At 46.1% G+C, this 26976-nt stretch overlaps 1 protein-coding gene across 3 annotated transcripts in view; it reads left to right on the top strand.

Moving 5' to 3' along the window:
* The window catches only part of fbxo9 (F-box protein 9), a 124644-nt gene that overhangs the window by 36172 nt on the left and 61496 nt on the right, over positions 1-26976 (top strand). For all 3 annotated transcript variants that reach the window (XM_067983997.1, XM_067983996.1, XM_067983998.1), the window contains exons 3-5: positions 1047-1205; positions 3656-3713; positions 18045-18144. In XM_067983997.1, the coding sequence (XP_067840098.1) occupies positions 1047-1205; positions 3656-3713; positions 18045-18144 (317 nt within the window). The remainder of the gene's footprint in view (positions 1-1046; positions 1206-3655; positions 3714-18044; positions 18145-26976) is intronic.

The raw sequence follows: 26976 nt of genomic DNA, 5'->3' as shown, positions 1-26976 counted from the left end.
TCCCCCTCGCTCGTCCTCTCTCCCTCCCCCTCGCTCGTCCTCTCTCCCTCCCCCTCGCTCGTCCTCTCTCCCTCCCCCTCGCTCGTCCTCTCTCCCTCCCCCTCGCTCGTCCTCTCTCCCTCCCCCTCGCTCGTCCTCTCTCCCTCCCCCTCGCTCGTCCTCTCTCCCTCCCCCTCGCTCGTCCTCTCTCCCTCCCCCTCGGCTCGTCCTCTCTCCCTCCCCCTCGGCTCACTCAATCCCCCTCCTCGCCCCACGCGCGCGCGCCCCCTTGCCCCTCGTGCGGTCCCCCCCCCCCCCTGCTGTCGCTCCTTGCACACGCTCCCTCTCACGCTCTCCCTCGCTCTCCGCCTCTGTACCCCCTCCTCTCGCCCTTTTGAATTTTTTTATTCATTATTTCATTTTGTTGCTTTTGAGATAATATGCCTCCTGTAACCTTACTGCGCATGTGCCCTCATCTGTGGTTATTCAACCTATTTTCTAAACTGAAGTTCCCTATGTCCACTTAGTATGTACAGCTGTTACTGCTTCTAACCTTTACTGCATCCTCACTTTTTTTTTATTCGTTCACGGGATGTGGGCGTCGCTGGCAAGGCCTGCATTAATTGCCCTCGAGAAGGTGGTGATGTGGCTTGCTAGGCCATTTCAGAGGGCAATTAAGAATCAACCACATTGCTGTGATACACATGGAAAAAGGGAGTTAAAAGATTGTATCAGAAAACTGAAATTGGATGTATACTTGAAAAGGAAAAACTTGCAGGGTTATGGGCAGAGAACCGGTCCCTGGGGCTTCTTAGATAGCTCTTTCAAAGAGCCGGTACAGACACGACGGGCTGAATGGCCTCCTTCTATGCTGTATGATTCTATTAACTGTTGTCACTGTGTATCTTTGTTGGGGATCACCGGGTAAATTTTACTGAGAGGCAAACAATCGATTAATGTTATATGATCATTTCTAATATTTTTTAAAATCAACGAGCGTGGTTTTCGCTATGTCATGGTGAATTACATTTGAATATTTATATGGAGATGTTACTCTTATTTTCAAGGAGGAACTTAATGTGTTTCGAGCTCAATGGATGTCTGAGCTGAATCCAAATGGAAGCTCTAATGGGTCCAATATGGAAGCTGGTAAAGTCCCTGGCAAGGGGAGTTCTTTAAAATCTTCAGGTATCAAAGGGAAACAGGAACTTGCTCGTGAAGAAAAGGTAACGTTTGTAATACTTCATATATTATGCCTGATTGCCTAAGTCTGGAAAACTTAACCACCGTCTTAAGAACATAAGAATAGACCATTCAGCTCATTCCTGTCGTGCATTGTGGCACATAATTACATTGTGAATAATCTATATGTCTTTATCTCTGGGAGTAATGGGCAGGGCTGGGCGGCAACAACATGTTCGAAGGCCTTTCAGAGGAAAGGAAGTTTCGAGATGGGGTAGTTGAAGTGGGTGAGCAAGCAAGGGTGGGCTTTTTAGGAAGGGTGTGATGAAGGTAATTTTAAAAGGGAGTAGTCCAGTGCTTGAATAAAGGGAGCCAATAATAATGCTGGAAGACCCATTAACAGTGTCGGCGTGCATGGTGGCCAGGTAGGTCATCGAGTGGTTAGGAGTTCAGTGTGAACAGGGTTAAGTGATCAGGAGGTGAATCTCAAAGAAGTGATGAGCTTGGAGAGGTCAGGCAGCAGATGGGAGAAAAACTATAGGATCCAGAATCAGGAGCTGGGGAGCAGTCAGGAATATGGGAGTTGATGGCAGAGGCAGCAACACAGATGGGTTTCAATCTTAGAGACAAAAACACCACCAGGGGATCGGGCCATGAGGTTTGAGGAGACAATTCATTTTGGAGAAAATAAATTTGAGGGTTATCCTATCCCTCCAGAATAATTCTGGAGTAATAGAAGGCTTTGACTGAGGAGAGGGAATCATGGGATTCTTAATGTGCTGAGCCAGATCTGGGAATGAAAACTACGCCAGATGCACTCGAGTTTGTGACCCTCAGACTTGAGGGAGAGAAGGGAACTATACAGGAGAATGGCAGAAATAGGAGACAGATTTGGCAGTAACAAGGGCATTGAAAGTCGAGACGAGACAGCAGTTGAGCAGATCAAAAGCGGCAGAGGTGTTTGCCAGGAGGAGAGGGAGTTGAGGAGTGCACTGCAGAGATTTATAGGTGATATTCTGTCAATTTATAATAAAACCCTAGTAGATCTCCTGTCATGTTGCTCGGATAAGTTGAAGGATATGCCGTTTTGTACTTTCTTTTATAACTAGTACAATTAAAGTAGCTTTTTTTTTACGATTTTAAAAACCCAGGGCTTTTTTTGGTCCTATTCTTAGCTGCAAAAAATGAGAAAATTGGGTGGGGGTGGAGCCCAGCTGGATTCAGCAAAAAATGATATTTATAATATCACTAAAACTCAAGAAAACAAACTAGGAATTTTTTTAAAAGTTGCTCTGAACCTCAACTGAGGCACAGTTAAAATCTTTACATGGTTCGCATACATGGCTCTTAGGTTCTCAATGATAGTTATAGAAGTCCTGGGAAGCATGTGTTTGCACCATTTGTATTAAACTGTTCGCCAGAGTTTGTTTACTTTGAGCAAGACGAGTCAGATGGGCCACTGAGGTCGTGAGGAGCAGCTTAGTTCAAATTTGAAATTCTACATTGCATTTTCCAAAACTCTTTAGGTTCTCTGGAGCTGGCTGGTTAGCTAAGTGTGGAATTCGCTTTATAGTTTTGCATTGTCTTTACCATGAGCCACAAAGAGGGCAATCACATGACATTGAATTTTACAGACGATCCAAAACTTTTCCGATAGGGATCGAATAGCATGATCACTTTCCAGAATGAGGATTCACTATTGAATACCTGAAGGGACATATTATGAGCTTATAGTGCTATTCCACTTCTCTGGTAGATCCTGACACAAAGACTGGAACTCCCTCCAGTACCCCTCTGCAAAGACAACAACATCAACAGAAAAAGCATTGTTCCTTCTGCAATTTGTGCAGCTGTGCTCTAAGTGTAGCCAAGACTTTGAAGGACAGAATGCAAAAAACATTGTAAACTTTGTACTTGCACAGGAATATGAGGAATCCAGCAGCTTCAGTGCCTCATGCGACAGCCCAAGAGTCTCGATTATAAATTTCAGTTATGTTCACAGAAATTACCTGGATTCTTGAGTATCCGCTAGCTAGCATTTTCAAACAATGGTCTTTTTTGCTGTCAGTCTCTGGTTTATCTAAAAGGCACGTTCAAGCACTCCATTAACTTTCGAATAGCCACAACAGCTAAATATAAACTGAGCCATTTTGTGGGCACTACTGCAATTGGTAGACTACATTTAAAATGGGTCACTTCGCAAATATCATAAAATGTATTTTTCATTCTGTCCTCGTGTTTGAAGCAAGTACCAGCATTCATGATGAATTGCTTCAACAGTAGCCATATCCACAATATCTGTTACTTGAGAAACAGGAGATGAGCTGGATGTAAAATGCAAAGGAAATTTGGGTTGTCTTTTAGCTTCATATTGCAGAAAAACTTTGCAGCCAAGGCTGAATTCACAGCTTCTATTTCTTGCCATGTAACATTGTACTGCTTTAATGCCTTGCTCACACTTGTAACATGTCTCAGTAATATGATTATTTTCCAGGCCAAAGAACTGTTCCTGAAAGCAGTTGAACAAGAACAGAATGGAGCAGTTTATGAAGGTAAAGTAATGTATATGTGTGTGAACAGTGTTTTAAATTAATGGGATTACCATGTTTTATGTGTTTTCATTTGTGAAGGACCAAAATGTTCAGATTGCACATACTTTAAAGAGTATTTGCCACTTTTTTTTTAAAAAATTGATTTTTATTAGGATCCGGGAGAAAGACAAACCCTTTGCATATTCATACAAACAAGAATTAATGCATCAGCTTTGAAACCTAGGTCTGAATGCAGCTGAAACTAATGGGATAAAAGTCTATTCTGTCTGTCAGCTATAATGGTCCTTAACTATGTGAAATGAGTTTGGGCAGTCTCAATTCAATTCCTCGTGCACATGGGCTCATAAGAACATAAGAAATAGAAGCAGGAGTAGACCATACGGCCCCTCGAGCGTGCTCCGCCATTCAGTCAGATCATGGCTGATCTTCGACCTCAACTCCACTTTCCTGCCCAATCCCCATCTCCCTTGATTTCCCTAGTGTCCAAAAATCTATCCATCTCAGCCTTGAATATATTCAATGACTCAGCATCCTCATCCCTCTGGGATAGAGAATTCCAAAGATTCACAACCCTCTGTGTGAAGAAATTCCTCCTTATCTCAGTCTTGAATGGCCGACCCCTTATCCTGCGACTATGCCCCCTAGTTCTAGACTCTATAGCCAGGGGAAACAATCTCTCAGCATCTACCCTGTCAAGACCCCTCATAATCTTACACGTTTCACTGTGATCACCTCTGATTTTTCTAAACTCCAGAGAGTATATGCTCATTCTACTCAACCTCTCTTCATAGGCTCACAATACAAGCCTGTCCTAACTTAACACCAAAGAGGCAATCATACTGTCTTAGTGTGGAAAATGGAATTAGGAATATAGGAAGGAACAGGAGTAGACTATTCAGCCACTTGATCCTGTTCCGCCGTTCAGTTAGATCATGGCTGATCGGTATCTTAACTCCATCGACCCACCTTGATTCCGTAACCCTTAATATCCTTGCCTAACAAAAATCTACCAGTCTCAGTTTTGGAATTTTCAATTGACCTAGCTTCAACAGCTTTTTGGGGGAAGAGAGTTCCAGATTTCCACTACCTTCTGTGTGAAGAAGTGCTTCCTGATATCACCACTGAATGGCCTAGCTCTAATTTTAAGGTTATCGTAGAAAGTTACAGCACAGATGGAGGCCATTCAGCTCATCATGTCTGTGTCAGCCAAAAAAGAGCTATCCAGCTTAATCCCACCTTCCAGCACTTGGTCCGTAGCCCTGCAGGTTACGGCACTTCAGGTGCACATCCAAGTACTTTTTAAATGAGTTGAGGGTTTCTGCCTCTACCACCCTTTCAGGCAGTGAGTTCCAGACCCCCAACACCCTTTGGGTGAAAGAAATTCTCCTCAGCTCCCCTCTAATCCTTCTACCAATGACTTTAAATCTATGCACCCTGGTTATTGACCTCTCTGCTAAGGGAAATAGGTCCTTCCTATCCACTCTATCTAGGCCCCTCATAATTTTATACAATTAAATCACCCCATAGCCTCCTCTGTTCCAATGAAAACAACGCCAGCCTTTCCAATCTTTCCTCATGGCTAAAATTGTCCAGCCCTGGCAACATCCTCGTAAATCTCCTCTGTACCTTCTCTAGTGCATTCATATCTTTCCTGTAATGTGGTGACCAGAACTGCACGCAGTATTCAAGCTGTGGCCTAACCAATGTTTTATACAGTTCCAGCATAACCTCCCTGCTCTTATATTTTATGCCTCGGCTAATAAAGGAAAGTATTCCATATGCATTTTTAACCACTTTATCCACCTGTCCTGCTACCTTCAGGGAAGTGTGGACATGCACTCCAAGGTCCCTGTGTTCCTCTACACCTCTCAGTATGCTCCCTTGTTCTGGACTCTTCCACCATAGGGCAAATAGAGAGAAACTATATCCTATCAACTCCTTCAGTTATCTTAAACACCTCAATTAGATCCAGGACAAAGCAGACCGCTTGATTGACACCCCATCCACCACCCTAAACATTCACTCCCTTCACCACCGGCGCACTGTGGCTGCAGTGTGTACCATCCACAGGATGCACTGCAGCAACTCGCCAAGGCTTCTTCAACAGCACCTCACAAACCCGCGACCTCTACCACCTGGAAGGACAAGAGCAGCAGGTACTTGGAAACAACACCACCTGCACGTTCCCCTCGAAGTCACACACCATCCCGACTTGGAAATATATTGCCGTTCCTTCATCGTCGCTGGGTCAAAATCCTGGAACTCCCTTCCTAACAGCACTGTGGGAGAACCTTCACCACACTGACTGCAGCGGTTCAAGAAGGCGGCTCACCACCACCTTCTCAAGGGCAATTAGGGATGGGCAATAAATGCCGGCCTTGCTAGCGACGCCCACATCCCATGAACGAATAAAAAAAATTAGATCACCTCTTCATCTTCTATACTCAAGGGAATACAAGCCTGGTCTATGCAATCTGTCCTCATAATTTAACCCTTTCAGCCCCGGTATCATTCTGGTGAATCTATGCTGCACCCCCTCCATAGACAGTATATCCTTCCCGAGGTGTGCCCGGAACTGAATGCAATACTCTAAATGGGCTCTAACCAGAGCTTTATATAACTAACATAACTTCCAACCCCCTTGAGATAACGGCCAACTTTCCATTAGCCTTTTCGATTATTTTTTATACCTGTCCACTGGCTTTTAGTGATTTCTGTACTTGGACTCCTAAATCTCTCTGCTCCTCCACAGTTCCTAACTTCTCGCTATTTAGAAAATACTCTGATGTATCTTTCAACGGTCCAAAGTGGATGACCCCACATTGAATTCCATCTGCCACAGTTTTGCCCAGTCACTTAATCTATCAATGTCCCTTTGCAGCTTTCTGCTCCCATCTACACTATTTATTGTGCCACCTAACTTGGTGTCGTCAATAAACTTGGAAATATGGCTCTCTATTCCTTTATTTAAGTCATGTATAAACATAAGTGAAAAACTGAGGCCTGAGGACACTACTAGTCACACCTCACCATTTGGACCAATATCCATTATCCCTACTCTTTGCTTCATACCTCCCAACCAATTCCCTACCCATGTCAATAGCCTCCAATTCCATATGCTCTCATTTTGTTAACAATCTCTTATGTGGAACCTTATTGAATGCCTTCTGGATGGCCATATAAATAACATCCATAGACACTCACTTATCTATCACGTTAGTTACCTCCTCAAAAAAATTCAACTCGCTTCTTAAGACGTGACTTACTATTGCCTATTCTATAATTTTGTCTTTTAAAAAGCATTTGGACAGTTACATGGGTAAGATGGGTATAGAGGGATATGGGCCAAGTGCAGGCAATTGAGACTAGCTTAGTGGTATAAACTGGGCGACATGGACATGTTGGGCCGAAGGGCCTGTTTCCATGTTGTAACTTCTATGATTCTATGATTGCCAATCCAGTGTTATGTTTGTCCAAGTGTTCAGTCACTCTATCCCTAATAATAGGTTCTAATATCTTTCCCACTACAGACGTTAGACTAATAGGCCTATGATGTCCTAGTTTATCTCTCTCACCCTTCTTAAATAGAGGAGTGACAAAGGCAATTTTCCAATCCAAAGGGACAATTTTTGAATCGAGAGAATTTTGGAAGATTACTACTATTTCCTCACCAGTTCTTTTGATACCATGGGGTGGAAACTATCAAATACTGGAGATTTGTCTATCTTATTTTCTCCATTACTATTTTTTTAACTTATATTAAATCTAATAAGTTCCACCCTTTGATGTATTTTTACCTTTCCTTGTATCTGTTGTACATCCTCTACTGTGAAGACCAATACAAAGTAGTTATTTAGCTACAAAGTAGTTATTTAGCAAGTCCACCATTTCCTGATTTTTCAATAACAATTGTTGACACTGGTGCAATTGCAGGTGCTCTTCTGAGCTGGGGTTAAGATGCATTGTTGAAGTAGAGCTGATGGAGTTTTATTTTACTGGTACCTGAGGTGAGAGATCTCGATGCTCATGGATACCTGAAATGCAAACATGACCCATTCCACATTGGCAACACCCTTTGTCCTGATGAGCACAAAAATTCAACATTTTTTTAAGCAAGGAACAGAAGTAGGCCATTCAGCTGCTCAATCCTGTTCCTCCATTCTATTAGATGATAGCTGACCTGTATGTCATCTCCATTTACCTGTCTTTGCTCCTTATCTCCTGATGCCCATACTTAACAAAAAAGTCTATCGATCTCAGTCTTGAGGTTTTGTTTGGCTCCCAGGTAATGTATCACTTTTCAGCTCTGTTTGACTTTAAACATACTAAAATAGTGTGTGCGCTTTGATTAAATTTTAGAAGGATAATGATCGTTCGTACATTAAATAGATGCTGACTTAAACAGCATCCACTATCTAACTGAAATAGTGCTACTTTGTAGTGCTTTTTTTTTTAAGAACCATAGTTTTTATTTGAAATGTACATGACCCGCAGCCGCAAACTTTTCCTCTTGTGCATATAAAAAAATGTCTAATTCAAACCTTTTTGGTTATTTTTGTCTCCCAACCATTGTAACATCTTATGCTTGAACTTGTATTTATAATTATATACTCTACTAGTGTGAGGGACTCTGGCTGCCTCTTCCACTAGGGTGAGTTGGTTCTGCAGTGGTATCATTCCCATCCCACACCCAGACTTCCTCTTTTGTTTATAAAAAAAATGGAGTTTTAACATGCCGGCTTAATTTTCTAATTGACTCCCCAGTCACTGTCCTCCCCTGGGGCCAGTCAGAGCCACATCAGTGCAGTAGCAGAACAGAAGCAGAGGTCTTGTTATTGCGATGTTTTCCCTCGAGGTAGCTCAACGTTTTTGTCCTGTCCTATCCCTGATGTATTTCTGTTCTGTTTATATGACTGTCATGCGTAACTCTGCAGAGATGCACTCAGATCTGGATTCTCTTTCAGTCATGAAAATGTTTGTATCTCTACTTTTGCCACTTCTAGTAGTGTAATTTTTCATGACTTTTTATTTTCACAAAACCAGCAAATCCCATACCCTTCCTTATTGTTCATTCTTCATATATTATCCAAGACAGTGAGGCTGGTGAGTTTTTCAACTGCAGAAACCATTGCAGTCCAGCCCAATGCGAATCTCATTGCTGTGTGCCTATGTGCAGTTCCATCGGGGATCCCTCGGGAGTGATCAGAAGCAGGAACCCTTGCTTGACCCTTTGGGCTCCTAGATCATGATCAGAAGTAAGAACCATAACTGGTCAGTCGCCTCCCTCCCCTAGCCTCAACTGCTTCCCTACTGACGCCAAAGGTTCCAGTTAACAGGAAGACATTTAACCTGGGACTTTTGCCATCTCTGAAACTCAGTACTGCACCATTTGCCCCCTCCCCACCCCCCCCCCACTTTCCCAGGTGTGCTCCTATTCAGATTTTCTTAAAATATAACTGAAACATAACTGAACATGTGTCAAGCTAATCATTGACTTTTTGGTTTGTTTTTCTTGTTCGAATTTTCTCCCTCTCCTGAAGGCAGTGACTCATGCTGGGGTATGCTGCCACAGGTGCCAACAGCGGTTTGATAACTCAACCAAGTGAGATATCCATGTGTTAGCCTAGACAGTGAGTATAGGGAGATTATTTGGCCATCGCGGGGGGAATATAGTCAAGCCAGATTCTCTCCTCACCTGGCATCCGCACAAGTCAATTTTACAGATACCTTGTTTTTAAAGTTTTAACCTGGTGGTCTTCTCCTTTCTGCATGTTACATACTATTCTGCTCTACTCTACTCCCCATGCGTTCACCAATAAGTATTTAAATGGAGAGACACACAGATGTAATTACTGGTTATTGTAGTAAATAACTTCTAGGTGTTGACAATACAATCCTCCTCAGGCTTTTTCAGTCTTAAAACAAAACCACAAGAAAGACAGCATTGGTTTTATTTACTCAGAATCCACTTGTCGCTGTGAATTTTTTCCAGTTTTGTCTGATTATGCCTCTGTGAAGTGCCTTGGATTGTTTTTCTACATTAAAGGTGCTAAATAAAAGCAAGATGTTGTTCTTGATTGGTACAAGGAAGTAATCTGCCCATAGGATTATAAATAGGATAGCTGATGGCAATTCATTACTCAATCTTTGAGCTAACAAAACAAATACTTAAAATGACAATTAAACTTCTGAAATTACCATTAAGTAGTAAAATGTATTTTCAGTTGCTTTGCAGTTTAGTTTTACACAGGTTGCTTTTTTTGCATGAAATATAAGAAAGAAAAACTTGCATTTATATAGTGCCTTTCATGACCTCAGGACATTCCAAAGCACATCACAGACAGAAAAAAAGTGGCACTAGTCAACCATTTGATAAAATTAGTTAATGATTGTTGCATTAATTTGCAATCTTGATTAAAATTTGTCTTCTGAAACAAATGAAGAATTTACATTTAGTTTATGATTCTTAAGGAATGAGATGAGAATAATGAACTCATGAAATTGTCTTGTCCTCGAATCTTAAAAATAGCCCCTGAATGTAATTTGAAAAATTGTTGTTTTTTTATCTTTTTAAACTAAGAAGTGCCTGATCTCAGAAATAGGATGCATGTTCACCTAGTTTCACTTCCGACTAATTATCACTGTTCATTGAGAAGAATGTGGGATCTATTTTTAAAAAAATAATACTTGAGTATAAGGACTCCTTTTAATACTTTCTCAGGCTGGGGTGCATCTAATAACTGAACTGAGCAAGCAAATCTATAATTTTTTTGAATTGTATTGAAGTCAATGAGGGGAGAATTTGATTCCAAAGTTCTTAGTTAATGTACTGTACCTCCATTACAGTGTTCTGAATTAATTTTGTGAGAAAATCCAGAAGGTGATAGTCGCATTTATATACTGGGATATTACTGGGTCTCATAAATGTCTCAAAATGCTTCCGAAACAACAAACAACTTTTGAAGTACAGTGACTGTTGTTAAACAGGCAAATGTGACAGCTATTTTGTGCACATCACTGGAATCTCAACCTAGATTACATGCATCAAGTATTGGAGTAGAGTTTAAATCCACTTCTAACTCAAACAAAAATGTTACCAATTCAGCCAAAGTGGCACTTACACCATCTCTCATATTACATGACATTTGTTGGTCATTTATCTAGAATAGTGATTGAGATAAACATTTGAAAGTCCACAAGATAATTATACATGAGAGGCAATTCGGCCCATCTTAATTGATCCATCCAAAGAGATCCTAACGTCCCCCATTGTAGATTTCATTGGTTTCATTCATGATTCCTGGGTTTTCACCTCCACCACTTTGTATCTGAAAATCTATTCATAGAACCATAGAAAGTTTATAGAATGGCACAGAAGAAGGCCATTCGGCCCATTGTGTCTGTGCCGGCCGAAAAAGAGCTATCCGGCCAAATCCCACTTTCCAGCTCTTGGTCCGTAGCCCTGTAGGTGATGGCACATCAAGTGCACACCCAAGTACTTTTTAAATAGACACTGCCTCTACCACCCTTTCAGGCAAGTGAGTTCCAGCCCCCCACCACCCTCTGGGTGAAAAAAAATTCTCCTCAGCTCCCCTGTAATCCTTCTACCAATCACTTTAAATCTATGCCCCCTGGGTATGGACCCCTCTGCTAAGGGAAATATGTCCTTCCTATCCACTCTATCTAGGCCCCTCAAAATTTATAGACCTCAATTAAATCACCCCTCAGTCTCCTCTGTTCCATTGAAAACAACTCCAGCCTATCCAATCTTTCCTCATGGTTAAAATTCTCCAGTCCTGGCAACACCCTCGTAAATCTCCTCTGTACCCTCTCTAGTGCAATCACATCTTTCCTGTAGTGTGGTGACCAGAACTGTATGCAGTACTCAGCTGTGGCCTAACTCGTGTTTTATACAGTTCTAGTATAACCTCCCTGCTCTTATATTCTGTGCCTCGGCCAGTAATGGAAAGTATCCCTTACGCCACCTTAACCACCTTATCTACCTGTTCTGCTACCTTCAGGGACTTGTGGACATGCCCTCCAAGGTCCCTCTCTTCCTCTACACCTCTCAGTATCCTCCCACTATCCTCCCATTTATTGTGTATTCCCTTGCTGTGTTTGCCCTCCCCAAACGCATTACCTCACACTTCTCCGGTTTGAATTCTATTTGCAACTTTTCTGCCCACCTGACCAGTCCATTGATATCTTCCTGCAGACTGCAGCTTTCCTCCTTACTATCAATCACACAGCCAATTTTTGTATCATCTGCAGACTTCTTAACCATGCCCCCTACGTATAGGTCTAAATCATTAATATATACCACAAAAAGCAAGGGACCTCGTACTGAGCCCCGCGGAACCCCACTGGAAACAGCCTTCCAGCCACAAAAACACCTATCGACCATTACCCTTTGCTTCCTGCCACTGAGACAATTTTGGATCCAACTTGCTACTTTCTCTTGGATCCCATGGGCTTTTACTTTTCTAACCAGCCTGCCATGTGGGACCTTGTCAAAAGCCTTGCTAATATCTATGTAGACTACATCAAACGCCCTACCCTCATCAACCCTCCTTGTTGTCTCTTCAAAAAATTCAATCAAGTTAGTCAGACAAGACCTTCCCTTAACAACTCCATGCTGACTGTCCTCGATTAACCCGTGCCTTTCTAAATGACGATTAACACTGTCCCTCAGAATTGTTTCCAGTAATTTGCCCACCACTGAGGCTAGGCTGTCTGGCCTGTAATTACTTGGTCTATCCTTTTCTCCCTTTTTAAACAACGGTACAACATTAGCAGTCCTCCGATCCTCCGGTACCACACCTGTGGCCAGAGAAGATTGGAAAATGATGGTCAGAGCCTCTGCAGTTTCCTCCCTTGTTTCTCTTAACAGTCTGGGATACATTTCGTCCGGGCCTGGCGAATTATCTACTTTCAAGGATGCTAATCCCCTTAATATTTCCTCCCTCACTATGTTTATCCCATCCAATATTTCACACTTCTCCTTAACTACAGTCCCTGCATCGTCCCCCTCTTTTGTAAAGACAACCGCAAAGTATTCATTAAGAACCGTACCCACATCTTCTGCCTCCACACATAGGTTACTTTTTTGGTCTCTAATAGGCCCTACTCTTCCATACTGTTCGTTATGTATTTATAAAACATCTTTGGGTTTTCCTTGATTTTACTTGCTAGTATTTTTCTCTCTTTGCTTTTCTAATCTTTTTAATTTCAGCCCTGCACTTTCTATACTTCTCTCGGCTTTCTGTAGTATTGAACTCTCGGTGTCTGATGTAAGCTTCCCTTTTCTGCCTTATCTCACCCTGTATGCCCCTTGACATCCAGGGGGCTCTAGATTTGGCATTCCCACCCTTTTTCTTTGTGGGAACATTTTTGCTCTGAACCCTCACTATCTCCTCCTTGAGTGCCTCCAACTGTTCTGACACTGAATTACCCTCAAGTAGCTGTTTCCAGCCCACTTTTGCTAAATCACTTCTTAGCTTAGTAAAATTGGCCTTTCCCCAATTGAGAACTTTTGCCTCTGTTCTATCTTTGTCCTTTTCCATAACTATGCTAAATCTAACTGAATTATGATCACTACCACCAAAGTGCTCTCCCACTGATACTCCTTCCAGCTGCCCAGCTGCATTCCCTAAAATTAAGTCCAGAACTGTCCCCTCTCTTGTTGGACTTGCTACGTACTGGCTAAAAAAGTTCTCCTGAATGCATTTTAAGAATTCTGCGCCCACTATACCTTTTACACTGATTGTATCCCAGTTAATATTAGGGTAGTTGAAATCCCCTACTATTACTGCCCTATTGTTTTTGCACTTCTTGGAAATTTGCCTCCATATTTGCTCTTCTATCTCTCACTGACTGTTTGGGGATCTATAGTCCACTCCCAGTGGTGTGATTGCCGCTTTTTTGTTCTTTAGCTCAACCCATACAGCCTCATTTGATAATCCTTCTAATGTGGAAAATTGCCCAGGTATGTCCTGTCCACAAAAAGCAGGACAAATCCAATCCGGCCAATTACCGCCCCATCAGTCTACTCTCAATCATCAGCAAAGTGATGGAAGGTGTCATCGACAGTGCTATCAAGCGGCACTTACTCACCAATAACCTGCTCACTGATGCTCAGTTTGGGTTCCGCCAGGACCACTCGGCTCCAGACCTCATTACAGCGTTAGTCCAAACATGGACAAAAGAGCTGAATTCCAGAGGTGAGGTGAGAGTGACTGCCCTTGACATCAAGGCAGCATTTGACCGAGTATGGCACCAAGGAGCCCTAGTAAAATTGAAGTCAATGGGAATCAGGGGGAAAACTCTCCAGTGGCTGGACTCATACCTAGCACAAAGGAAGATGGTAGTGGTTGTTGGAGGCCAATCATCTCAGCCCCAGGACATTGCTGCAGGAGTTCCTCAGGGCAGTGTCCTAGGCCCAACCATCTTCAGCTGCTTCATCAATGACCTTCCCTCCATCATAAGGTCAGAAATGGGGATGTTCGCTGATGACTGCACAGTGTTCAGTTCCATTTGCAACCCCTCAAATAATGAAGCAGTCCGAGCCCGCATGCAGCAAGACCTGGACAACATCCAGGCTTGGGCTCATAAGTGGCAAGTAACATTCGCGCCAGATAAGTGCCAGACAATGACCATCTCCAACAAGAGAAAGTCTAACCACCTCCCCCTGACATTCAACGGCATTACCATCACCGAATCCCCCACCATCAACATCCTGGGGGTCACCATTGACCAGAAACTTAACTGGACCAGCCATATAAATACTGTGGCTACGAGAGCAGGTCAGAGGCTGGGTATTCTGCGGCGAGTGACTCACCTCCTTTCCACCATCTACAAGGCACAAGTCAGGAGTGTGATAGAATACTCTCCACTTGCTTGGATGAGTGCAGCTCCAACAACACTCAAGAAGCTCGACACCATCCAAGATAAAGCAGCCCGCTTGATTGGCACCCCATCCACCACCCTAAACATTCACTCCCTTCACCACCGGCGCACTGTGGCTGCAGTGTGTACCATCCACAGGATGCACTGCAGCAACTCGCCAAGGCTTCTTCGACAGCACCTCCCAAACCCGCAACCTCTACCACCTAGAAGGACAAGAGCAGCAGGCACATGGGAACAACACCACCTGCACGTTCCCCTCCAAGTCACACACCATCCCGACTTGGAAATATATCGCCGTTCCTTCATTGTCGCTGGGTCAAAATCCTGGAACTCCCTTCCTATCAGCACTGTGGGAGAACCGTCACCACACGGACTGCAGCGGTTCAAGAAGGCGGCTCACCACCACCTTCTCGAGGGCAATTAGGGATGGGCAATAAATGCTGGCCTCGCCAGCGACGCCCACATCCCGTGAACGAATAAAAAAAAAATATCATCCCTCCACACAGCTGTAATTGTTTCTTTAACCAATATTGCCACCACCCCCCCTTTTCTATCCCCCTCTCTATCTCTTCTGAAAATCCTGTAACCACGAACGTCGAGCTGCCTCTCTTTAAGCCATGTTTCAGTAATGGCTATGATACCACACTTCCACGTGCCCTCTGCTCATCTGCCTTATTCACTGGACTCCTTGCATTGAAGTATATACCATTAAGCACTGCCAAACTCCTTTATCTATTTTCTAACCATTGATTTCTAACTATTCCACCCATTGACCACTGTGAAGAAGAATTTCCTGATATTGATCCTAAAATTACCTTTTACTAGTTTGAATCTGTGTCACGTTGTTTTACAACTACAGTTTAATTTAAAATAATATTCTGGTTCAACTTTTTCCAGCAATCTTATACACCCCTATTAGAACACCTCTTGGATGCCTCCTTTCTAGGTTGAAAAATGCAAGTTTCTCCAGTCTTTCCTCATAACTCACGACCTTGACACAAGGCATTAACCTCATGGCTCTTCTTTTCACCATCTCAAGTACTTGAATATCTCTCTGATTTCTTGGTGATCAAAACTGGATGCAATACTCAAGGTGCAGTTTGACCAAAGCATTAGAGTTTGATCTCAACCTCTTCTGACTTTTATTTTACTGCTTCGGCTGTATAGTTTAACATCCAATTGGCTGTTGATTGCTCCTCTGATTTGGTTGGACATGTTTAAAGTCAAGTCTACTTAGACTCCAGATCTCTTTCAGCTTCAACTTCAGCTATTTCAACAGCATCCATGGATTACACATATCAATGATTTTTCCTTCCTGTGTGTAGCACTTTACACTTGTCTGCATTAACTTTCATTTTGTCCAAAACTTTCTGTAATTTCTGAGCTGCCTCTTCCGGTTCCACTGCCCCTCCTAATTTGGTATCGTCTAAAAATTTGACCACTGTGCTTTGAATTTCTAAATCTAGATCACTTATGTAAATTAGAAACCGTTGTGGTTGCAGCACCAAGCCCTGAAGCTCACTACTCCCCCGCCCCCTCACTCTCTATCATAACTTTTATAACAAGTAAGGGCCAGATATTGCTGTAGCAGGGCATCTAACGGCGTCTGCCGTTAGTTAGACTTGCCCCTCAGCCGTCAGCTCAAAAAACTTTTGCCCACAAAGTTGCTGAAAGTGTGAGCTGATAATGGCGCAACAAGGCAATCAACAGGGTATCTCCTCAACCAATGAGATTTAAGGATTGAGTAATAAACAGCAGAAGGACTGAGAAGGAGGGTGAATTAGAGTGGGTGAATTCAATGTCAAATCAGGTACAGAAAGAGAAATAAAGAGAGGGAAAGAAAGATTGGATTAAGAGAGAGAGAAAAAGAGACAAAGGAAAAGTAAGAAAAAGAATTTAAAATTTGACATTTTTAAAATCTCTCTGAAAAATTCAAAATCTGAAGGAATGAGACTCCACACTTGTAATGGATAATGTTCAGTGCCAGAGGGGTTGATTGGCAGTAAATAACAATTATTACTTCATTAAAAGGATATTTGTTCTACTAATTACTAGCCCTACATATCTGCGGCGGGTTTCGTGCGTATCTACCGCGGAAATACAGCAACTTCATTACATTCAATGCCTGGGAATGGTGAGGCAGACAGCGAAATGCCGTTTTTGTGCAGCTAACGGCGGAGCGGTGCAACTTGGACAGCAACTTTTGGATATTCGCATTTAACCGCGCATCTGCTCACCTGAAGTTGCTGTATCATTTACGCACAAATAACGATGAGCGCCATTAGCCTCATTGTCATGTTGACAGCAAAATCTGGCCTATTGTTTCCTACCCTTCAGCGAATTTCTTAATCATCTCCAGGATTTACCTTGAACCCCTACAGCTTTGAGTTTAATGAATAGGCTTTCATGCAGAACTTTGTCAAAAGCCTTTTGGAAGTCTAAGTACACTTGGGTTATCACTTTCTCAAAAAAATCGAGGCAGTTGGTCCAGCATTATATTCACCTTCTGAATCCTTGTTAATTTGCTGGTACGTTTAATACCAATGTGCCAAGAAACATTGTTTCAGCCAGTGTTTTTGAAGAATGGACCCAACTGGTTAATTTCCAAAACTTAGGTTCACTTTTCAGATTTTGAGAACATTGATTTTTTTTGCCTATTGCTTTTTAAAAAAAGTTTAATTGTTTGGTTTTCAAAATGGTTGAATTTTTGATGAAACAAACATATTGAAGAGAATAGAACTTTAAAGCAGTGGAGATTCTTTCACACCAATTTGTTTCTGCAGGATTATGCGATCTACATGTGAGAAAAGATCACTACAACACAATCAACTGTACAAAGCAACTTCAATTGTGGTTGTTTTATTTTTTTTTAAGTAGAAGTAATTTCTCTGGTCACCAAGAAACTGACCTTCATACATAATAAATTGATGTAGAAATACATTGCGTATGTTCTAAATCAGCTGCTGAATTGTGTTGTATTGCTGTTCTGCAGCATCCAATGAAGCTGCTCATTAATAAGTAGTGGAAAGGAAAAAAAGTTGATTGTGGAGGGACTGTAACATTTTGGATGCATTAAATCTGCTAGCATGGTGTATCGCATGGTATTGTAGCTAGAGTATAGTGCAGTGTAAAAAAAAATCTCCATCGCTTACAAAATAATACCTAAATGATAAAATTATGTGGCATTTGCCTTGTTTTATTTAAATTGTGCTTGAGTGTAATTCTTGGTTGCTCATACAACCATCTCAGTTTGATCTTGTAATTGTATACATCCTTTAATATACCCCTGCAATAAATGTTGTCCTCAAACTTCAGGGAAGAGAGAGAATTTGCCATTCAGTATTTTGAAATTGTATCCGATGTCAACTTAATAAAGGGCCGCTATGCTTGTGATCTAGGTGCTGATAATATCCTTTTTGATTTCAGCCATCAAATACTATCGGAGGGCCATGCAGCTTGTACCTGACATTGAATTCAGGATCAACTATGCCCATTCTCCGGAAAGTGATGGAAGTGGCAAAGCTTAGTATGTGGAAAATTACTGCTCAGACTTTATTCTAGTGATTTGGGTTGAAAATTATAGATGCTTTTCTTTAGAAACTATATTTGACTACTTGCATATATGGTGAAATAACTTGGTTAAAGGAAATGAACGTAACATTTGTTTCATGCAGTTAATTTACTGTGCATTATTGAATGAAAGGTTACCAGGTATTCAAAGGTACAAGGGAAAATAAAGCCAGAGAATAATTTAGTACTGTAAACAATTAGCATGCACTTCCTTTTGTGTGTCTAGGTTCACAAATCGCTAAAAGCTATTGCACAGGTACAAAAAGTAAACAAAAATGCTAATAGAATGTTGGCCTTTATCTCAAGGGGGCTAGAATACAAAGGCGAGGAAGTTATGCTTCAGTCACACGGAGCCTTGGTCAGACCCCATCTGGAGTATCGAGTTCGGTTCTAGGCACTGCCCCTCTGGAAGGATACATTGGCCTTACTGCCAAAATGGCACCGGGGCTTAGAGTTAAATTATAAGGGCAGGTTGCATAAACCTGGGTTGTAATCCCTTGAGTTTAGAAGGATGAGAGGTGATCCAATTGAGGTGTTTAAAATGTTAATAAGGATCCAATCGAGTAGATACAGAGAAACTGTTTCCTCTGATGCGGGAATCCAGAATAACAGAGCATAATAAAATTAGCGCTAGGCCATTCAGAAGCGAAATCAGGAAGCACTTTTTCACACAAGGGGCAGGAGTCAATTGAAATTTTGAAGACTTGAGTAAGTGTATCAAGGTATATGGATCAAAGGTGGGTAAATGGAGGTGATGTAATTGAATGACAGAACAGGCTCGAGGGACGAAATGGTCTACTCCTTTTCCTATGTTTTGTCACTGGACTAACACTTTATTACATTATCACTTCCTGATTTAACTGGGTGGCCTCCTGTGAAAATCATTCAAAAAATCAATTTTTCTAAGTACGCGATATATTAGTGTTCCGCAGTGTTGTCCCCTCTCCCCTCCCCCCTCCAATTTTCTCCCATCCTGTCCTGAAAATTCAAACTGGATTGTGTTCCATAGGTGCTGCCTTTCCTCTAATAGCTTGCGCATGGCTATTATACGTGTGGGCCTTCATCATGGGTATTGGCAAGCTATTTGAGTATGAGGCAATTATCACAAATTAAATCAGAACCCCAACATTTACACTCTCACACTTTTCAGTAGGGTCACTAAATAGCAACAGAGAGTAGAAACCCTGGCAATTTTTTCCCCTCCCTAGCTTAGGGGCATGGAGGTCAGTTGTAGCAACTTATTGCTGCCAAGCTGAAATAAGCATACTCAACACAGCCTGGGAATTGAACCTAGGGCCTTCATGGTCTATAAATCATAGAAATTGGAGCACAGTGGAGGCAATTTGACCCATCCGCATGTGTGCTGGTGCTAGCTCTTCAACTGGAACCAGCTACTCTTCTAACTTCCTCGTTGTTTTTCTAATATTCCTGAGTCAGTGCCCTTCCATTACTGATTTGCTAACCAATGTCCTATGTTCCAATAGAAACAATTTTTCACACTTTACCCTCTCAAAACCTTTTTTTATAATTTTGAAAATCTCTATTACCTCTCTGCTTAATCTTCTCTGTTCCAGGGAAAAAGTCCCATTTTTTTTTTTAACCTTTACTCATGACCATAACCCATCCCTGGTTTCTTGCTAGTGAACATTCGCAGTACCTTTTCGATGGTTCTACGATCCTTCCTAGAATGTAATGCTCAGAACGACACACAATACCTCATCTGTGCCACATAAATGTTTTGTACAAATTCAGCATCAATTCCTTGCTTTTATACTTAGTGTCTCCATGTATAAAACCAGAATTTAATTTGTCTTTTTATTGGAACAGGAGTAGGCCATTTAGCACCTCGACTTTGTTCCGCCCTTCAATAAGATCATGGCTGATCTGTGACCTAACTCCATATACCCACCTTAGCCCCAAATAGAAACATAGAAAATAGGAGGAGGCCATTCCACCCTTCGAGCCTGCTTTGCCATTCAATATGATCATGGCTGATCCTCTTATCAAAACCATATTCCCGCTCTCTGCCCATACTCCTTGATGTCTCTTGTGTCGAGAAATCTATATATCTCCTTCTTAAATATATTCAGTGACTTGACCTCCACAGCCTTCTGTGGTAGAGAATTCCACAGGTTCACCACCCTCTGAGTGAAGAAATTTCTCCTCATCTCAGTCCTAAATGTCCTACCCGATATCCTGAGACTGCGACCCCTCGTTCTCGATCCCTCAGCCAGGGAAAACATCCTCCCTGCATCCAGTCTGTCCAGCTCTGGCAGAATTTTATACGTTTCAATGAGATCCCCTCTCTTCTAAACTCTAGTGAATACAGGCCCAGTCGACCCAATCTCTCCTCATACGACAGTCCTGCCATCTCAGGAATCAGTCTGGTGAACCTTTGCCGCACTTCCTCTATGGCATCCTTTCTTAGATAAGGAGACCAAAACTGCACACAATACTCCAGGTGTGGTCTCACCCAGGCCCTGTATAACTGCAGTAAGACATCCTTGCTCCTGCACTCAAATCCTCTTGCAATGAAGGCCAACATACCATTTGCCTTCCTAACTGCTTGCTGCACCTGCATGTTTGCTTTCAGTGACTGGTGCACAAGAACACCCAGATCCCTTTGTACATCAACATTTCCCAATCTATTACCATTTAAATACTATTCTGCCTTTCTGTTTTTCCTTCCGAAGTGGATAACTTCACATTTATCCACGTTATACTGCATCTGCCATGTATTTGCCCACTCACTCAACTTGTCTAAATCGCCTTGAAGCCTCTTTGCATCCTCCTCACAACTCACAATCTCACCTAGTTTTGTGTCGTCAGCAAACTTGGAAATATTACATTTGGTTCCCTCATCCAAGTCATTGATATATATTGTGAATAGCTGGGGCCCAAGCACTGATCCTTGTGGTACCCCACTAGTCACTGCCTGCCACCCTGAAAAAGACCCATTTATTCCTACTCTTTGTTTCCTGTCTGTTAACCAATCCATGCCAGTATATTACCACCAATCCCATGTGCTTTAATTTTGCACACTAACCTCTTATGTGGCACTTTATCAAAGGCCTTCTGAAAATCCAAATACACCACATCCACTGGTTCTCCCTTATTAGTTTAGTGTTAATCAAATTATTTACCTTGTTTAATTTATTAAATTAAGTTTTGTTTTTAAAATTTAGTCATATGCTCGATGTTAACTTAAAACTTAGCCTACAGTCACTACCAATCACTTACCTGCCTCGCCTGTGATGTCACACTGCAGTTTTCTCTTGTTGTTGGAGGTCTGCTGCTTTTATCCCCGCTCTCGGGCCTCGGTCTGCTGCTGCTTTTATCCCCACTCTCGGGCCTCGGTCTGTTGCTGCTTTTATCCCCGCTCTCGGGCCTCGGTCTGCTGCTGCTTTTATCCCCACTCTCGGGCCTCGGTCTGTTGCTGCTTTTATCCCCGCTCTCGGGCCTCGGTCTGTTGCTGCTTTTATCCCCGCTCTCGGGCCTCGGTCTGTTGCTGCTTTTATCCCCACTCTCGGGCCTCGGTCTGTTGCTGCTTTTATCCCCGCTCTCGGGCCTCGGTCTGCTGCTGCTTTTATCCCCACTCTCGGGCCTCGGTCTGCTGCTGCTGCTTTTATCCCCGCTCTCAGGCCTCGGTCTGCTGCTGCTGCTTTTATCCCCGCTCTCGGGCCTCGGTCTGCTGCTGCTGCTTTTATCCCCACTCTCGGGCCTCGGTCTGCTGCTGCTTTTCTCCCCTCTCTCGGGCCTCGGTCTGTTGCTGCTTTTATCCCCGCTCTCGGCCCTCGGTCTGCTGCTGCTTTCATCCCCGCTCTCGGCCCTCGGTCTGCTGCTGCTTTTATCCCCTCTCTCGGGCCTCGGTCTGCTGCTGCTTTTATCCCCTCTCTCGGTCCTCGGTCTGCTGCTGCTTTTCTCCCCACTCTCGGCCCTCGGTCTGCTGCTGCTTTTATCCCCGCTCTCGGCCCTCGGTCTGCTGCTGCTTTTATCCCCGCTCTCGGCCCTCGGTCTGCTGCTGCTTTTATCCCCGCTCTCGGCCCTCGGTCTGCTGCTGCTTTTATCCCCGCTCTCGGCCCTCGGTCTGCTGCTGCTTTTATCCCCGCTCTCGGCCCTCGGTCTGCTGCTGCTGCTTTTATCCCCGCTCTCGGCCCTCGGTCTGCTGCTGCTTTTATCCCCGCTCTCGGGCCTCGGTCTGCTGCTTTTATCCCCGCTCTCGGTCCTCGGTCTGCTGCTGTTTTTATCCCCGCTCTCGGCCCTCGGTCTGCTGCTGTTTTTATCCCCGCTCTCGGCCCTCGGTCTGCTGCTGCTTTTATCCCCTCTCTCGGCCCTCGGTCTGCTGCTGCTTTTATCCCCGCTCTCGGGCCTCGGTCTGTTGCTGCTTTTATCCCCTCTCTCGGGCCTCGGTCTGCTGCTTTTATCCCCGCTCTCGGGCCTCGGTCTGCTGCTGCTTTTATCCCCGCTCTCGGGCCTCGGTCTGCTGCTGCTTTTATCCCCACTCTTGGGCCTCGGTCTGCTGCTGCTTTTATCCCCGCTCTCGGCCCTCGGTCTGCTGCTGCTTTTATCCCCGCTCTCGGGCCTCGGTCTGCTGCTGCTTTTATCCCCTCTCTCGGGCCTCGGTCTGCTGCTGCTTTTATCCCCACTCTCGGGCCTCGGTCTGCTGCTGCTTTTATCCCCACTCTCGGGCCTCGGTCTGTTGCTGCTTTTATCCCCGCTCTCGGGCCTCGGTCTGCTGCTTTTATCCCCGCTCTCGGGCCTCGGTCTGCTGCTTTTATCCCCTCTCTCGGGCCTCGGTCTGCTGCTGCTTTTATCCCCGCTCTCGGCCCTCGGTCTGCTGCTGCTTTTATCCCCTCTCTCGGCCCTCGGTCTGCTGCTGCTTTTATCCCCTCTCTCGGCCCTCGGTCTGCTGCTGCTTTTATCCCCGCTCTCGGCCCTCGGTCTGCTGCTGCTTTTATCCCAACTCTCGGGCCTCGGTCTGCTGCTGCTGCTTTTATCCCCGCTCTCAGGCCTCGGTCTGCTGCTGCTGCTTTTATCCCCGCTCTCGGGCCTCGGTCTGCTGCTGCTGCTTTTATCCCCACTCTCGGGCCTCGGTCTGCTGCTGCTTTTATCCCCGCTCTCGGCCCTCGGTCTGCTGCTGCTGCTTTTATCCCCGCTCTCGGCCCTCGGTCTGCTGCTGCTGCTTTTATCCCCGCTCTCGGCCCTCGGTCTGCTGCTGCTGCTTTTATCCCCGCTCTCGGCCCTCGGTCTGCTGCTGCTTTCATCCCCGCTCTCGGCCCTCGGTCTGCTGCTGCTTTTATCCCCTCTCTCGGGCCTCGGTCTGCTGCTGCTTTTATCCCCTCTCTCGGTCCTCGGTCTGCTGCTGCTTTTCTCCCCTCTCTCGGGCCTCGGTCTGCTGCTGCTTTTATCCCCACTCTCGGGCCTCGGTCTGTTGCTGCTTTTATCCCCTCTCTCGGGCCTCGGTCTGCTGCTGCTTTTATCCCCGCTCTCGGTCCTCGGTCTGTTGCTGCTTTTATCCCCTCTCTCGGGCCTCGGTCTGCTGCTGCTTTTATCCCCGCTCTCGGTCCTCGGTCTGTTGCTGCTTTTATCCCCTCTCTCGGTCCTCGGTCTGTTGCTGCTTTTATCCCCACTCTCGGGCCTCGGTCTGTTGCTGCTTTTATCCCCTCTCTCGGGCCTCGGTCTGCTGCTGCTTTTATCCCCGCTCTCGGTCCTCGGTCTGTTGCTGCTTTTATCCCCTCTCTCGGGCCTCGGTCTGTTGCTGCTTTTATCCCCTCTCTCGGGCCTCGGTCTGCTGCTGCTTTTATCCCCGCTCTCGGTCCTCGGTCTGTTGCTGCTTTTATCCCCACTCTCGGGCCTCGGTCTGTTGCTGTTTTTATCCCCGCTCTCGGCCCTCGGTCTGCTGCTGCTGCTTTTATCCCCGCTCTCGGCCCTCGGTCTGCTGCTGCTTTTATCCCCGCTCTCGGGCCTCGGTCTGCTGCTGCTTTTATCCCCGCTCTCGGTCCTCGGTCTGCTGCTGTTTTTATCCCCGCTCTCGGCCCTCGGTCTGCTGCTGTTTTTATCCCCGCTCTCGGCCCTCGGTCTGCTGCTGCTTTTATCCCCTCTCTCGGCCCTCGGTCTGCTGCTGCTTTTATCCCCGCTCTCGGGCCTCGGTCTGTTGCTGCTTTTATCCCCTCTCTCGGGCCTCGGTCTGCTGCTGCTTTTATCCCCGCTCTCGGGCCTCGGTCTGTTGCTGCTTTTATCCCCTCTCTCGGGCCTCGGTCTGCTGCTGCTTTTATCCCCGCTCTCGGGCCTCGGTCTGCTGCTGCTTTTATCCCCGCTCTCGGGCCTTGGTCTGCTGCTGCTTTTATCCCCACTCTTGGGCCTCGGTCTGCTGCTGCTTTTATCCCCGCTCTCGGGCCTCGGTCTGCTGCTGCTTTTATCCCCACTCTCGGGCCTCGGTCTGCTGCTGCTTTTATCCCCACTCTTGGGCCTCGGTCTGTTGCTGCTTTTATCCCCGCTCTCGGGCCTCGGTCTGCTGCTTTTATCCCCGCTCTCGGTCCTCGGTCTGCTGCTGCTTTTATCCCCACTCTAGGGCCTCCGTCTGCTGCTGCTTTTATCCCCGCTCTAGGGCCTCCGTCTGCTGCTGCTTTTATCCCCGCTCTCGGGCCTCGGTCTGCTGCTTTTATCCCCGCTCTCGGGCCTCGGTCTGCTGCTGCTTTTATCCCCGCTCTCGGGCCTCGGTCTGCTGCTGCTTTTATCCCCACTCTCGGGCCTCGGTCTGCTGCTGCTTTTATCCTCGCTCTCTGTCCTCGGTCTGCTGCTGCTTTTATCCCCGCTCTCGGGCCTCGGTCTGCTGCTGCTTTTATCCCCACTCTCGGGCCTCGGTCTGTTGCTGCTTTTATCCCCGCTCTCGGGCCTCGGTCTGCTGCTTTTATCCCCTCTCTCGGGCCTCGGTCTGCTGCTGCTTTTATCCCCGCTCTCGGCCCTCGGTCTGCTGCTGCTTTTATCCCCTCTCTCGGGCCTCGGTCTGCTGCTGCTTTTATCCCCTCTCTCGGCCCTCGGTCTGCTGCTGCTTTTATCCCCGCTCTCGGGCCTCGGTCTGCTACTGCTTTTATCCCCGCTCTCGGGCCTCGGTCTGCTGCTGCTTTTATCCCCGCTCTCGGCCCTCGGTCTGCTGCTGCTTTTATCCCCGCTCTCGGCCCTCGGTCTGCTGCTGCTTTTATCCCCGCTCTCGGCCCTCGGTCTGCTGCTGCTTTTATCCCCGCTCTCGGGCCTCGGTCTGTTGCTGCTTTTATCCCCTCTCTCGGGCCTCGGTCTGCTGCTGCTATTATCTCCGCTCTCGGGCCTCGGTCTGTTGCTGCTTTTATCCCCGCTCTCGGGCCTCGGTCTGCTGCTGTTTTTATCCCCGCTCTCGGCCCTCGGTCTGCTGCTGCTTTTATCCCCGCTCTCGGGCCTCGGTCTGTTGCTGCTTTTATCCCCGCTCTCGGGCCTCAGTCTGCTGCTGCTTTTATCCCCGCTCTCGGGCCTCGGTCTGCTGCTGTTTTTATCCCCGCTCTCGGGCCTCGGTCTGCTGCTGCTTTTATCCCCGCTCTCGGGCCTCGGTCTGCTGCTGTTTTTATCCCCGCTCTCGGGCCTCGGTCTGCTGCTGCTTTTATCCCCGCTCTCGGGCCTCGGTCTGCTGCTGCTTTTATCCCCGCTCTCGGGCCTCGGTCTGCTGCTGTTTTTATCCCCGCTCTCGGCCCTCGGTCTGCTGCTGCTTTTATCCCCGTTCTCGGGCCTCGGTCTGCTGCTTTTATCCCCGCTCTCGGGCCTCGGTCTGCTGCTTTTATCCCCGCTCTCGGTCCTCGGTGTGCTGCTGCTTTTATCCCCGCTCTCGGCCCTCGGTCTGCTGCTGCTTTTATCCCCGCTCTCGGCCCTCGGTCTGCTGCTGCTTTTATCCCCTCTCTCGGGTCTCGGTCTGCTGCTGCTTTTATCCCCTCTCTCGGCCCTCGGTCTGCTGCTGCTTTTATCCCCTCTCTCGGGCCTCGGTCTGCTGCTTTTATCCCCGCTCTCGGGCCTCGGTCTGCTGCTTTTATCCCCGCTCTCGGTCCTCGGTCTGCTGCTGCTTTTATCCCCGCTCTCGGGCCTCGGTCTGCTGCTGCTTTTATCCCCACTCTCGGGCCTCGGTCTGCTGCTGCTTTTATCCCCGCTCTCGGGCCTCGGTCTGCTGCTGCTTTTATCCCCGCTCTCGGCCCTCGGTCTGTTGCTGCTTTTATCCCCACTCTCGGGCCTCGGTCTGCTGCTGCTTTTATCCTCGCTCTCTGTCCTCGGTCTGCTGCTGCTTTTATCCCCGCTCTCGGGCCTCGGTCTGCTGCTGCTTTTATCCCCACTCTCGGGCCTCGGTCTGCTGCTGCTTTTGTACCTGCTCTCGGGCCTCGGTCTGCTGCTGCTTTTATACCCGCTCTCGGGCCTCGGTCTGCTGCTGCTTTTATCCCCGCTCTCGGGCCTCGGTCTGCTGCTGCTTTTATACCCGCTCTCGGGCCTCGGTCTGCTGCTGCTTTTATCCCCGCTCTCGGGCCTCGGTCTGCTGCTGCTTTTATCCCCGCTCTCGGTCCTCGGTCTGCTGCTGCTTTTATCCCCGCTCTCGGGCCTCGGTCTGCTGCTGCTTTTGTACCCGCTCTCGGGCCTCGGTCTGCTGCTGCTTTTATACCCGCTCTCGGGCCTCGGTCTGCTGCTGCTTTTATCCCCGCTCTCGGGCCTCGGTCTGCTGCTGCTTTTATACCCGCTCTGGGGCCTCGGTCTGCTGCTGCTTTTATCCCCGCTCTCGGTC

Source organism: Heptranchias perlo, chromosome 5 (assembly GCF_035084215.1).
Source record: "Heptranchias perlo isolate sHepPer1 chromosome 5, sHepPer1.hap1, whole genome shotgun sequence".
Lineage (NCBI taxonomy): Eukaryota > Metazoa > Chordata > Chondrichthyes > Hexanchiformes > Hexanchidae > Heptranchias > Heptranchias perlo.
The sequence above is the reverse complement of the archived record's forward strand: the minus strand, read 5'-3'. Positions and strand labels throughout refer to the sequence as shown.